Source organism: Antennarius striatus, chromosome 4 (genome assembly GCF_040054535.1).
Source record: "Antennarius striatus isolate MH-2024 chromosome 4, ASM4005453v1, whole genome shotgun sequence".
NCBI classification, from domain to species: Eukaryota; Metazoa; Chordata; class Actinopteri; order Lophiiformes; family Antennariidae; genus Antennarius; species Antennarius striatus.
This window is the reverse complement of record NC_090779.1, coordinates 10,171,426-10,187,088: the sequence shown is the minus strand read 5'-3', so window position 1 is coordinate 10,187,088 and position 15,663 is coordinate 10,171,426. Positions and strand designations below refer to the sequence as shown.

General features: G+C 38.2%; 1 protein-coding gene across 2 annotated transcripts in view; it reads right to left on the bottom strand.

The window, feature by feature from the left end:
• LOC137593904 (novel FERM domain containing protein) overlaps positions 1 to 15,663 on the bottom strand; it is a 50,276-nt gene that overhangs the window by 11,922 nt on the left and 22,691 nt on the right. For both annotated transcript variants that reach the window (XM_068313002.1, XM_068313003.1), the window contains exon 2: positions 821 to 925. In XM_068313002.1, coding sequence (XP_068169103.1) covers positions 821 to 925 — 105 coding nt within the window. The remainder of the gene's footprint in view (positions 1 to 820; positions 926 to 15,663) is intronic.

Sequence of the window (15,663 nt, the reverse complement as noted above, 5' to 3'; positions counted from 1 at the left end):
CCATTAATTTGCCTTCGCTTTCAAGATCAGTTGACAAATGTTTATTGTTACGACTGACATTTGTCAGTGGGAAAACATGTTTGAGCCCCAGAATGCTGTTACAGCAACACCTTTGGAGCAATATTCCAAATCCATCTTTGGATGAGGAAAATCTGAAGCATTTTCACATTTGATAGTGGAGGTGTGTTAGAGCATGAAGGCTGTGATAGAAGCTCTTTAAGTTTACGGCCGGATTCAGATTATTTTCCTGCATCCGTAACAACTTTAATCTGCCTCTATTTCCCAAGTTACATGGTCACCAAATCTTGACTTTATAAATTCTAGACACCCGTGTCATTTTTTTAGACACACAACACAGACATGTCAGACGTCATACGTTCATATTTAGCACCCTCTACGTCTAAAATGTTAGATGGAGATTACATAATCAGCAAGGCTCTGGCCTTGAGGTAGCTGCTCAGTGCTGACAATTAATGGTATAGTCCAACAGTTTAGACTATACCAGGGATCATAGATGTGCAGGGATCATAAAGATGGAAGCAGAGATAAATAGCTGGCCTCTAATGATGAGATATTTAACATGTTTTACCTATTTTAACGTGGATGCAGTTTTTAATTTTTTATTTCATCTTAAATCTTGGCCTAGGTTTACTGTCATCGAACTTCAACTCCTCAATAAAAGCACAGGCATGAATAGTATCACTTGGCTCTCTTCATGAAAGATAGATTCAAATTGTAAAATGGAATGGATTCTGAATGGATTTGATTGCAAAAATATCTAATAATGTAAAAAGGTCTACAAGAGTAAAGAGGCAATTACCCGCTGCTTGTCTGGATCCACATATCTGATGCCAAAATAGTCTTTCTCCAGCAAGTTGAGGTGGTGACAGATGAGGTCAAACAGATATTGTCCCTTTGCATCCCGCTGTGGAGAAAAACAAAGAAAAACAAAGATTCAATAAGCATGCCCGTGACAACAACATACCAGTGCAAAAGCAGATTCAACTAAAAAAAAACCCACTGTCCTGAGTTCAAACATGAGAAATAATTCTTGCTAGCAGAATGTGCTTCAGATTTATTTAAACCCTGCCAGAGATTTCATCCAATATTAACAGACAGCCAGAGTCATCTGAAGTGTTTGGATAAATCCCCGTCCACATTGCAAAGAGAAGCTCAAAAGAGGATGGATGAATTGTGCTGAGGGTTTTGCTAATATTCTGCATTCTTCTCTCAAAGAATCTTCCTTTACAGAAGCATCTGAGTCGACAGGAGCACAGAGACAGGATTGGATGTCCTCCAGTGTGTCTTATCTGATACCTTCCCCCCCGGTCATGATGATGTGTGCATTAATGCTGCTGAGAAATGTGGCTTAGACTAGAGGATTCAGATCACAGTTTCTGCTCAAGCTCCAACAACAGCACACAATAAAATAATACCATCTTTCCCCTTAGTATAAATATAAATAATTCAACTACCACATAATATAACTTGTACAAAATGCTACTGCTAGGACTGTAACAGAGACTAGAAGCTTTCATCATATTACCCCACATTCATTTCATTACGTTGGTGTAGAGTCTATATCTGGCTTCCAGTTCTTATTTTTAATATATTACAGACTTGCACCATCCCACTTATCACCTCTAGTCACTCCCCTTATACACTCCTCATAGGCTCTACACTCAAAAATGGCTATTCCAAAAATAAATAAGACATCAGTAGGTGGTAGAGCTTTCTCTTACCAGGCTCATCTCCTCTACAAACAGTATTCTGGTCCAAATATTAGAGACTACACTTACTTGAATATTCAAAATCACCTGCTAGCATCATTTGTTATTGAACAGTTATCCAGCTACTACTAATATATTATACATACATGTAACACATTTTTAGTAAATGTTCCAACAACACCAAATTATATCTCTATTTTGAATCAGTATATAGCTGTTTGATCAGATTATTAGTCTTGCTATGTTTATATTTTCAAATGTAAATCACCCAAAATATTATTTTAAGCTGTATTTAAACCCCAAAACACTTTACCACACACTGAAAATTAACATATTTTCCTGACTTTTAAAAAGATTTTAGATGAAATTATTATATACGTTTTTCTAACTTTTGTTTTTGCAATTTTTTTTATGGCCACTCTACTCCAGGAGGTGTTAAAACCTTTCCGTCCTTAGTTTAAACTTTTCAAGTAAAAACAGGTTTAAATTGGAAATCAAAACTTTGTAATAACAACCAAATTATATAAATAACAATTATAAAAAGCTGACGGGTGTTGACGATAGGCACTTGATCAGATTTTTAGTGCTGTTCAGCAATCCTTTGATTTTTTTAAATCTTTGATTTAATTTTTTTTACTACAAAAGTAAAATAGATTTCTAAGAAAAACCTATTTCCATTACTCAAACTAATGTTTTAAAAGCAATACCAAGTCACCCATGTTTAAATGAGGTTACAGAGTGAGAGGTAATGACAGGTGAGAAGGTCAGCTGAGGTCAAGGTCGGACAGTAGAGTCAGCATCTCACTCGCTTTCCTCAACGAGTCGAAGTGTTCCTAGAAGCACTCTTCTCTGTGTCGTTACTCAGGCTGCAGATAAAAGGCACTTCATTAGAACAAATGCCTGTCAGTGCTGTTCTCATTCCTTAACCGCTGTGACCAAACTGGACTACTGAAGGAACCTGACCTTTCTGTAGAGACAGCAGGGCTTCATGGGCGCTCAGCCCCGTCACTTGGAGATTATTCCCTCACTGTGACATCAGTAACCATTTGGACATGTATCCTACTTCACAGGCATCAATAGGATGAAAAAAGAAATTAACTTTCCAGTGTGCTCATGTATACGCACATATGTGATTGCATTTTGAAGGATCTTACAAGCTTGAGCTAGAACCAGTTTCTACAGCTGCATTTATTCTGAGAAGAAATTGAAGTATACACGCAAATGATGCTGCCAATCTTGAATAACCTAAATTAAATGAATGCAGATTCAGTCTGTGCGTATTAGGGGAAAAGTTATGTAGAACCTTAAAGACAGCTGAACGCAAAATTATATTACAGAGAACCCTGCAGTGACGAGCAACAGGGAGCAACAAAGACATAGACATACAAAAAGCAGTTGTGTGTGAGGAGGACGCCGTCAGAAAAGACATCTGCTCTTTTGTTGAAAGGACAGAACCCCCCTCCCCTTTCACCACTGCTCTGTGTCTGGTCCACATCGACCACGCCTGCATTATTCCCCTGCTATACTCTTTAATTACAAGATTGAGGTGATTGCAGGAGAGAAAGGAAGTTTTGATATTTCTTATTAACACTAATTACATTTTTCTTCACCAAGACTGGCAGCTCAATATAACCCTGACCCTGTAGGAGTTTCATTGATTTTAAAGTGGTTTTAATATGACCATGTGACTGTGTGTGATCTTGTTTACAACATTCAAGCTCCTCTGATAAATGTGTAGAAGAAGGCATCACAGATTCTAACCTCCAGTGTGGAAAGAGCACTACGGATTGTGAAAATGCAAATCTAACAGAAAGTCACCTCACACCACAGGTCCATGTGATACAGAACCTTAACAAATCACAAGAGAGATTGTGTTGGTTATTGTTTGCAATATACAATACACTATTTTCTTTCTTTCTCCCATAAAGTTACATTTTGTAAAGCTACTTTTTAGCCCTCATGCTATCCCTCACTCAAGAACTCATCGAATACATTATTTATTTTAACTTGTTTTTATCCTCATGATTGATAAAATGATGTTGAATACTGTGGTTCTCTAAAGACGCATCTGGTGTCTCATGATGAAACTGTCTCCAACAATTATCAGATAATTTTATGTATTGTATTTTTGAAATAGTTTACAATAAATTTAGTGTAAATATTGGGATAAATGTGTGACTTGTGGTTGAAGTCATTCACATGATCTGCCGCCAAAAAATGTGCTTGCATCTCTCACACAAGACACAAAAGAATGAGAAAGATATTTCTGAGTCTGACATGTCTGTCCTAAAACAACACAGTGAATCTCTTACTTCCTAAAGATTACCCTGTCAGTGTAAAATGGACACTTTCAGATTAATCATTAAAAGGGTTTCCATGTCAACACAGGAGCACAGACCATGAATAAAAGATCCTATCACTTTATCGTGGAGAGGGAACATGAAGTCATTGACGGCGACGTGACTGTAAATGAGCAGCAGCGTAGAGGTGCCAAGAACCCTAAGGGCCTTTCTTTGCTTTCAATAGAAAATTACTTTCTTTAATCCCAGGAGACTGAATGATTGCATTGGTTAATGTATTGGAGCAGTTCAGAGTGATGAGCAGCACAGAGTTCACGTCATCGTCCTACCAATTCAGCTGTAACTGGAGGGAAACAAACACTAAGAGTTAATGTGAAGATCTCTTCATAGTCGTAAATCAAGTCGTGCACACACCATATTATGAATAATAATGAAATAGTAATAACAAGCAGAACAATGTAAATATTAACGATTTACCATAATGATAAAACAACAGATTTTCAAAAGCTAATAAAGTATTAGAGTCTCAGGAAGTCATGGTAACATGGGTAATTCAAGTAAGTGTATTTCCGTTTCAGAGCAAACAACCTGACAATGTCTTGTCTTATAATTATGAGCTTTTGCTTCCATTTTTCTGATTTGTATATTATGAATGCAGCATTAGTCCAAGATAAAGGGAGTTAATTATATTCATGGAAAGCTGTTTTATTAAATCCACAGCATTTATCATTGTGGCTAACAAAAGAAGAACATACACACAAAGGCTGACCTTTTTTCTCTAGTATAAAACTTAGAGCAGTACAGTGTTTTAAAATGTTACTGCAAACCTTAGAGCCACTCATGACAGACGTCCACAATAGCTGCATTAATTCTTTTACTGACAATATTCATGTTTTATACATAGGCCCAGAAAAAGCCTGTTAAGTGATGGAAACCAAAAAAAAGCTTTTGGTATGAAAACCTTGAAGTGTTACTCGTGTCCTCTGCCACTGAGCCACAGCCACACACGTATTGCAGTCATTAGATGAGGAGGACAGGAGCAGATGATAATTTCTGAGAGGAAATAATTTAATCAACATCGATCTCACAAGAATACACTGGTCAGCAGGAGTGATGGAAAGTACAGCTGTAATTTGATGTGATGGCAAAGTATTCAGCCCACCCATAATAAATCTTGCAGAAACTGTGAGGTCAAGCACTATTAAATAAAATCACAAAAAAGACACAAAAAATGTAACAGATACTGACATCACTGTTCCATTTCTGGCCATGTAATACAGAAGCTAAAGGGGCGAGACAAGATTGACATCAAAATGCCCTAAGGAACAATACAGCAAAAGAGCAAAGGCACTGATCCTAAAGTCTCAAACAAAATACAGTTTACACCCCCCCCCATTTGTTTACAGAAGAGGATGGTGTGAAATAAAGAATCATTTTGCAGTACAATGATACCAGGAAAAAGTAGGCCATCAAAACATAATGGAAATGTGCAAGGATTTGCCCTAGAAACGTGAGGATTGAAGAGAATAAGTAGTGTCAAAGAAAGTGGAAGGAGATGTACATAATTGGTTCATTTCAAGCTTCTCAACAACAGAAAGTAACAGGTAAATGCGGTGTTGTCTCTTCAGTACCGCTCAATGATTCATAATTGATGTGTTTAGCTGTAACCCAGTTTGCAGACCTCTCTGTGAGAAATAATGTTTATATACAACAAATTTGTAGATACACACAAATTTAGATGGGAAAAGCAATGTCAAGAAATCATTTCACCATCATCAAGATGAGGACATAAACAAAAAGCAATGCCAAAGTGGGGTTTTTTTTTGTTGCCTAGACCACACCATAAACTTCAGGCTGGACTTAAACCATTTTAAGCTCACCTGCCTGCAACTCCAAGGCAGCTTTTTAGTCAGTCAAATGCACCCTGCCTCTGAATACAATACAGACAGCAATTATGTTTCCCTTGGCAATGTTTTTGGATGACATTATTTTATCTTTACACAAACACATAAACTGATATCATGATAAGAAATAAGGAGATTAAGTATTCCAATTTAAAAGTGGTGTGATGATGTATTGTAAAGATAAACAGAAAGCAGCAGTACGTCTTTTAGATGCCTTCATTATTATGCTGACAGCCGAACAGCTCATATCTGCACTACTTCCCTTTGAATTACAGCACGTTTCCAAACAAAACTAATTTTACAGCCATTCTTGATGTGTGTGGCCCTAATGTTAAGAAAACGCTACCATTTTTTTTTATTTTTATTTTATATACTGGTTTGATCCCCGAAGGCAAATTAAGAGAGCACACTCTAGCTACTGATTACAAACGCATGCATACATATATGTGAGTACAGGCCCCTGTATCACACACACACACAAAGGGGCCTGTAGGCATGCAGGGGAGGTAGAGTGGCAGGCAGCTCCTTCTTGGTGCGCCTCAAATGAGCAATTTGTAAAGGGGACGGCACCTTGCTCAAGGGTGCCTCGGCAGTGCTCCGGAGATGAGCTGACACCTCCCACTGTTAGCTCACCTCCGGGTATTTTTGGGGGGGTGGGAGCGGGAATCGAACCGCCGATCTCAAATCATAGGACGACCTGCTCTACCGCCCGCTTTACCACTGAGCCACTGCCCCCCCCTACCATGCTGATGCTCAGCAGGTTTAATAGTTAATAGATTTACCATCACTTTTTGTTTGCATTGAAATATTTGGTGATTACATGTGGCACAAAGTGAAGGCTGATGGGACTGCAATTAGCTATGCATAGATGGGGTTATCGCTGCTAAAAAAAAATAGAATACATAATAGTTTACTGTCATTTCCAAACAAAACAGTGAATACGTTAATAATAAGATGCAAACGGGATGTACCAGCAACACCTGTGAAAACTAGCTTTAGATGTGAACGTTATCTGTGACACAAGTCTTAATGATTCTGCATCTTCCTAAAGGCTTGGTGAAATAACAGAATAGAATAGATTTATCAATGAAAATTTTGCTGTCATTGGTCCTACGGTGACAGATTTCACTGCCTGCTTGACTCTAATAGATTCGGTCTCATCTCACAGACACACAAACAGCCATGTTTGTTATATACAGTATATATACTGAGCCCGGAGAGTTTCCTCTCTTTTATCTTTGCTAAAAACTGTGACAAATGCCTCCAACACAGAATGAGAGCGTACAGTGTAATGCTTAGGATTAGCATACAAACAATGCTTCATTTCTTGGCATCTGCATAGCTCTGTGTACCGGTTCATTCCACCCCGTGTAGTGACAGATGAGTCAAGTCCTCTACAGCAGGTTTATCAGACCCTCAGACCTGACATTTATTCTGACACTCTTTAACTTCTCCATGATATAAGAACTGCTACCTGTACAATCTTAAGCATTCATATCAACAGTCATATGGAGTGCACTATTGGATAATGACAGCTGTTAATGTGACTGAGTTTTAAGTGTGTGTGTTGTGCTTATGTTTTTTTTTTGTCTTTGGTTGTTGTTTTTTTCTTCATTTTTTACATTGTTATAAGCTGTACTCGACCTTGCAATGAGCTGGCCTCTCATCCTGGGTGTACCCCACCTCTCACCCATATCCAGCTGAGACGAGGCTCCAGGAAATACATAATCCACAAGATGGATAACCCGATGAATGAATGAATTAATTAATTAAAGGTTGTACTGTTTGGTCTCATGCTGTAACTTCCATCATCCATCTCTGCCAGAGGCATTTTTTTTAAAACAGTGAGTCATGTCGTTTTTGAACTGCTATGGCAGCTGGAGCTTGCCAGTCTGACATCACTAAATTATGCGTGAACACCCACTGAGCTTAATTGTTCTACGATGCCACAAAACTGTCTGCTTGGCATCATCATTAGTGATACTATGCTAAGCATGTGAGACCTTTGTATATAAGGACACACACTCTGGTTTCATTTCACCATCCCCTACTGACTACACACTGATGAACTCTGATTGTGTCGCTGGGCAGTGACTCATCTACAGCCTCCTATTTATTCTACTCAAAGCCTTGTATGCAAAAAAAATATTGTTTGATGCTACATAAAGCTACAAAAGAATCAGATTCCTTGCTATTTTTGTGTGATTAGTGGACAAGGATGTTTTCCAGTTGCGCCCCCCCCCAATATTCGTGAAGCAAGCTGACTGAATATGAGGTCACAGAAGAAAAAAAAGCAAGAGTACTTTAAAATGTTTTAAAATGTACCTGAAAACATATTTATGTCAAAATTTACTGTTTGGCCTCATGTACAGAATAGTTTTGCACTTCTGTATCACTGAGGAAGAAGTTCCAGGGCAATCTGTGATGTTTGTTCCTGAGATTCACTTCTCCTTTGTCACATGAAGTTACAATAAATATGAGGCTACAATGTTTAAAACAGTAAACCTTCTTTGAGAGCCCAGAACCGAGGTTGACCAAAAAGGTGGTGACAGGCACATGACCTAGTTTGGGAGTGTAATAAACATTTGAGAAGAGCAATGGAGCTGAAATAGGACCTGTTTGTCTTGTTTTATGAGGACATAAAAAAAATGTGATATATCTTTTGTAGAGGGGCCTCTTCTTGTGTGAATGAACCAAAGTGACATTGTTTGTATTTTATTTTCTCAGCTGAGAACTAACTGAAATATTAATTACAAACTTGCTTGTGGGGAGGATTTTTAAAAATCTGTATCTGAAAAATATACAAGTCTGTTAAGTAAGATATTCTGCAGACAAGTTGCCCAACTTTCCAGTAACAAGAAGCAGCATATTGAAAAGACTGTGCCATAAATATACATATGGCTTTAGAAGTCTAAAGTGATTCTATGATGGATGTGTATTTTATTATGAAAATCCCCAGGCACAAATATGTGTAAATCATCTCATTTCACCAGTATCTTCTTGTGCCACAGCTGTAAGATGGTTGGCAAAGGAGAAGTCCCAATAAAGATTGAAAATAAATTAATTAAAATTTTATGTGTGTTGAATCAGTGTTATACCTTAGCAATGTGTTACATTTCTATTTTGTCATTTTTAAGAAAAATGGTCATTCATTTGCGATAAGTGATAAAGGCAACACATCAAATTGAGTCAAAAGTGGCAAAGGCAACAGAATTCAGCCTTTTCAGTGGTGAGTTGGGGGGAGGATAGATGTTTCTGACTCTGCTGGTAAAGTCATTCCCTGATTGGTACTGTAACCAAACATAAGTAAGTGTAAAAAAAAAAACTTCTACAGAGATTTAAAAGCCCATTAAGAGTCGTTAAAAAAATAATGTTGATGGAATTAGTTCTATTTTGGAGACAAAATAAAAATAAGTTATTGTTGCTGGTCAAATATTACCAATCTTTTTATTCAGCCAGGCTAATTGGACATAAATTCATTGAGTTGAAATAAATATAGTTTTGTTAACTATTTTGTGCATCTTTTTTTTTGCCATGGTACCATATACAGGAGAGGGTGTCATTTTTTATATCAGTGTTGTATCAAATTTCCATCTGAAGACGGTGTATCCCCGAGCTATACAGAAAGCAGTATAACAAATACACCAATATACAAATATAATTGTTGTTATTGGCCAGTGGCACTGTTGTCTGTCTGGACAAATGCATGTGAATACATTTGACTGTGGACACATTCAGTGTGAGCAGAGAGATAATTGTGCCAGATGTATTTGTTAATGTGGAGGGGTCAAGGTTCCAAGGTTTGTTTGTTTTTTTAACACACAACACCCTTATGAACCTGTTTCATTCTAAACTGCATGCAGTTTCTCTTTCAGTGTAGTAATACAATACGATCACTTGTCACATGTTTTACAGTTGTATCTTACTCCAGTATGCCAGAGGCACTCAGTGTACTGTAAAATACTCTCTTTAGCCATCTTAAGTAAATCACTGCTAATAAAAGATGTAACAGCCATCAAAGCATTTTTACTTGGTAGATTTACTATAACGTGATTGGATCTGAGTATCTGTCTACAGTGTGGAAGCATTTCTTCTGTGATTGGCACACAAGCTGGCTGATTGTCTGGAGGAAAGACACTGAGTTGGCACCCTTCGGTCGTTTTAAATATCTCACACTAAGCAGAGGGGCCCTCCCTAGTGCCATTTTACCCTTTCCTTTCCAGAGGAAGATCACTTTCTGGTGGTGAATCCAGCCATAAAAATGCAGAAAGCTGTTTGGCCACAGGGACAAGCTGCCTGTGCACACAGGCGTGAAAGGCCCACTACTGCCTGTGTGTGTCAGCGCTCTAATGGAGGCCCAGGGGAGATGCAAACTTCTTAATAAATGATTCAGAGAAGCAATGGCAGATCCACATGGTTTATAAGGTGGGCCAACTTCCTGCTCCTGCCCATGAGTGATGTCCTGAGTGTTTGGAGTGAAGACTGGTTAAATATAGTGAGGAGGCACATTTCAGCACAGGGTGATAACATGTCGAGAAAGTTATTTTATGATCCAGAGGAAAAGTTAAGGCTGTACATTTTAATAATTATTGCTATTACTTTTTATGGTTCTATTGTGTGATATACACTTTTATGATTGCATCTTGCTGTCACACCAGGTTCACATGTTGTAGGAAACACTGTTTAATAAATAACTGATTCTGACTATAGAATGGAAATATGTAGTGGTTTTCTCTTTTGGTACTAAAATATAATTTGGGTTTTGGACTAATAGGCAGAGAGGCAACACGTGATTTCATTGTGTTGTCTTTGGTGTTCTGAAAGCATTTAAGACATTTATAATACTTCATGATAGATGTAGAATGTATGGAAGCATGATTCAAATCTTCAAAGGGATTTTTAAACACTTTATCAAACTATGGAGGGAGATCAAATACTACCACATGCTTTAATTATCAGTAGTTATATAAAGTGTGCATGAAGGATCATAACATGGGTGTAGACATGAAAGCCCTGAAGTATTGTACTACTGGGCAGCACTGAGGTGAAATAACCTTGAAAAGTCAATGTCAGGCTCCACTGTAACGGGACAAAATTATGAACTGATCTCATTGGTCACACGCAAACGTATGATCTACTGGGAAAAGAGTAATTTCAATACCACTGAGTTCGTCCTATTAAAGTGAGCTATCCTTGAGAAGTACAATAGGACACTGCAGCAACTCTAAGGTGATACACTGATAACCACACTATTCAGTACTGGGTCTGATACTGGCCTTGTGTACCCATACTTCATCCAAATAATGACTCTAATACTATCATAGCAAGTACCACTTGAAGAAGTTGTCCTCCACAAAAAGTAAGCAAGTACAATATCTTCTTCTTCCTCTCCTTTCAGCTTTTCCCTTCAGGGGTCTCCACAGCGAATCAGTTGCCTCCATCCAACCCTGTCTTCTGCATCCTCTTCTCTCACACCAACTACCTTCATGTCCTCTTTCACTACATCCATAAACCTCCTCTTTGGTCTTCCTCTAGGCCTCCTGCCTGGCAGTTCAAAGCTCAGCATCCTTCTACCAATATATTCACTATCTCTCCTCTGGACATGTCCAAACCATCTCAGTCTGGCCTCTCTGACTTTATCTCCAAAACTTCTAACATGTGCTGTCCCTCTGATGTACTCATTCCTGATCCTATCCTTCCTGGTCACTCCCAAGGAGAACCTCAGCATCTTCATCTCTGCTACCTCCAGCTCTGTCTCCTGTCTTTTCCTCAGTGACACTGTCTCTAGACCAAACAACATCGCTGGTCTCACCACAGTTTTGTACACCTTTCCTTTCATTTTAGCTGAAACTCTTCTATCACACATCACACCTGACACTTTTCTCCACCTGTTCCATCCTGCCTGTACACGCTTCTTCACCTCTTTTCCAGACTCTCTATTGCTCTGGACTGTTGACCCTAAGTACTCCACCTCTCTAGCTTCTCCTCCACCTATTCTCTGCTCTCATTACAGATCACAATGTCATCTGCAAACACCATAGTCCATAGACATCCCTGTCTAACCTAGTCTGCCAGCCTACAAAAACACAATGCAGCTCCCTCTGGCCTTCTCTGTACGTCTCTTTCAACATCCTCAAAGCAAATACTGCATCTGTAGTACTCTTTTTTGGCATGAAACCATACTGCTGCTCACAAATGTTCACTTCTGCCCTTAGTCTAGCTTCCACTACTCTCTCCCATAACTTCATTGTATGGCTCAGCTTTATTCCTCTGTAGTTGCCACAACTCTGCACATCTCCCTTGTTCTTACAAGCAAGTACAATATGATGAAAGTAAAACGTGTTTTGAAAGTAAACCAGTGGGGATTAAGTTTGTATTTTTGCTGTTTGTACTTGTACAAACAGCAATGATATATCTTTATATATATAAAGATATTTTATCATGACAAGAGCAAGTGTGTTATTACTTTAGACAGTCATGTCAAAAATGTGTGACTATTTGGATTCTTCTACAACAAGAGACAGTACCTTTACATTCCCAAGGAGGCTGTTGGACTAGTCAGACTATTGGCAGGGCAGCACTAGAATTGTCACCACAATCTAATTACAATTGTTCACATAATAACTTCTTTCTACTCTGCACAGAGTTCATTCGTTATTTAGTGTGACAGTGACAAGTTTAGTGATGGAGGTGAGGGTGGTTGCTGTCTGTGCTGCACTTGACAACCAAACAGTGAGGAAGAAAGTTAAAAAGTGCAGCTGAGTTGTTTCCTGGGGATTTGGAGTGACAGCTTACCTAAGAGATTCACTGCGATGTCGCTTCGGAGGCCACATTCTTAATTCTTGACAGTGCTGCTCAATTGGACCCAGTGGAATTATTTTACTCTCATCAAAGTTTTAATGAGAACGAAAGTAAACAAAGTGGTCATGCCCTGAGAATTAAATGAATCTCATGGCAAGGAAAGCAATCATTCCCTCAAAAGACCTAGCCATATACATGTAAATTAATTTGACCTCATGTACTGCACCTGTTGTTAAAAATAAAGTAAGTGCAGCAACAGTTTTTTTTTAAATTCTTTATAAAAACCAGTTTGATATCAAAGTAAATACTTTACATAATGATAGGAAAAACATCTTCATACTATGCACTGAGTACACATAGCAACATTTTCTATAATGTATGTCATTAATTGCTATGCATAAATTCCTTGTATGGACTTTATTAATAATTTGCCATAATGCCAGAATATCCACTTTAAATTAGGATTATGAATCTGCGCCCTGTTACAATGGACACCTTTGCAGCTAACTTTCTCTGAGTTTAACGACAGGTTAAACCGATAAAAGCGTAACTTAAATCGTTCGTACGTTTAATTCAAGCTGGAGTTTTGAGAGCAATCAGATTGTAGAGTTAATATAAATTAAGCCTCTTAGGATGACTCTCCAGAAATGGTGCAAAAAATATAACTTTCACAGGAAACTGTGAGAACCCTTTGAAACAGCATTGAGTTTCACTACTAAGCAGCTTAGCTTGTTCTCCTCAAGGGAGATATGGTGCTGATTGTATTATGGTCCCAAAGTATCTGAGGGTTAAAGACCTTGCATGCAATAATATGGCAAAGACAAAGCCGAGATTGAACATCTCTGAACACTCCAGCAGAAAACAAAAAATTGCTGAGGAGGTGATGGGAAGATAAAAAAACTCACACATTTTTGAAGCACAGGTGTTAAAACATTGTTCCATTTCCAAACTGGCAATCTCTCTATAATATGGTCCATTTCTCTGTGCTGTGTTAAAATAGTGTCATAACCTGATGAGACAGCAGGAAAGAGACAGGAAATGAGAAGAGTAGAAAACTGACGACATACAAAGCAATTTTTCCACACCATCTTTTTATTCTCACTGCTTTCACAGGCAGTACTATTGCTGAGAGCTTAGCATAATTTTGGTGCATGCTGGCTTAAGCATTAGGTGTTAAAAATATTGTAACTTTGTCAGAACAGTGCCGTTCTTCAGACACCTTTTTACGGTCTCATAGCAACAGTCTTATCCATGAACAGCACTCCTTACAAGCTTCTCTAAATCCAAACCTTACACTACAACATTCGCCCTTTGAATGAATGTTACTTTCCGCAGCGCATACTCAATGTAAAGATAGCACTCAGTCCTTATAAGTAGCAGAGTCTCAAATTCATCTTCAGCTTTCTCCCACACAGCTTATATAAGGTATTGATGTGAGTGTGCCAGACTTCAAATGGAGAAACAAGTGAACTGTAAACCTGGCAAATTAAATATTTCAACCTTGTCAAAGAAGAACTGTTGAACTCAAAACTGTTGATTTCAGTCCAATGTAAAAATTGCAGCAAAGTGATTGGAGCTCAGAGAAGGAATCAAAACGACACAGCAGCAAACTCATCTCCACACAATTTTTTTCTTCATTTTTCAGGCTTACTGTAACACACAATAGAGTTTAAAAAAGGCCCAAAAACAGCAACTGTTCTATTATAAAACCTGCTGAATTTCTCTTAAAAACATTTGGATAAAAGATAAAATTAGCTAAAAAATAGTATGAATTAACTGTCCATTAAATGTGGAGGAAGTGAATCAATGGAAATTGAAGAGAGCCGAGTGTGACACAACCATTAGTCAGACCGCACACTTCACCTCATCATCCTTCAGAGAATATTGCATATAAAGAGGACACAGTACAGTGTATATATTCACACTATGTAAGAGCCTTATCTTCACTGGGTAAACGTGCATTGTTGCCAATTGCGCTATAAAATAACATTAGGAAAAGTGAACTGTCAGGGTGACCAACATAGGCAGATTAAATTCTTAAATACACAGCTATGTTATGTTTTCAGTCATTGACCACATACACATCAATACAACAACCACAGAAAGACGTTCAAGACAAAGTTCCCAAATCAATCTCTACAAGAAGAATTAAGACTGCCAGTAAAAATTAATCAAACACAATGCCTGCAAATTCATCAGTATTGTACTGATGCATCAAGATTTCTGGTAGCGTATAGACTGCTGTGCTGGAGGTATCAATGCTGAGAGGAATACAAATCAAAATAAGAACTGTCTTACATAAATCAGAGATAATGTCTGTAAGCTGTGTTGATGAAGAGTGAAACAGAAAAGTGTGATGAAAACCAACAAATCAATACACCGACAAATACAGCCCACTCAGAGATTGATTGTTTCCCACAAGAGATGAACAATACATTTTCTAATGACAGAGTGTGTGACAGTTTAAACAAACCTGTCAATGAGAAACAGCTGAACAGTTTGCCGTTACAATATGGCTCTTAACTGTTCCCAATCAGGCATTACATAAAAACCATTACTCCTATGATTGTGCTTCCATTTTCTTCATGCTACAGCAAGTAAAGGATTCTATAACTTCAGAAAAGACTTGAGGGTTCAAAGGCTTTTTGCTTCAGAGTCCAAGGCTTTTTGAACACCTTGACTAGTACAGACAGTGACTGAATGAGGCCAGTGGATTGACGTTGCAGGTAAAAAGAAATGGAATCCTATTGACCGAAGAAGCAGAGATGTGACATCAGCCCAGAGGGCTGATGGTAGAACTGGTGCGTGCTGGTCCAGACTACTCTGTCCGGACCTCTGCAGTCAAACAAATGGCATTCTGGTCCTGGAGCCATGTATCTAGATCAGAAGACAGGTGACGTCCAGAAACTCACACAAATAAGCAAAATA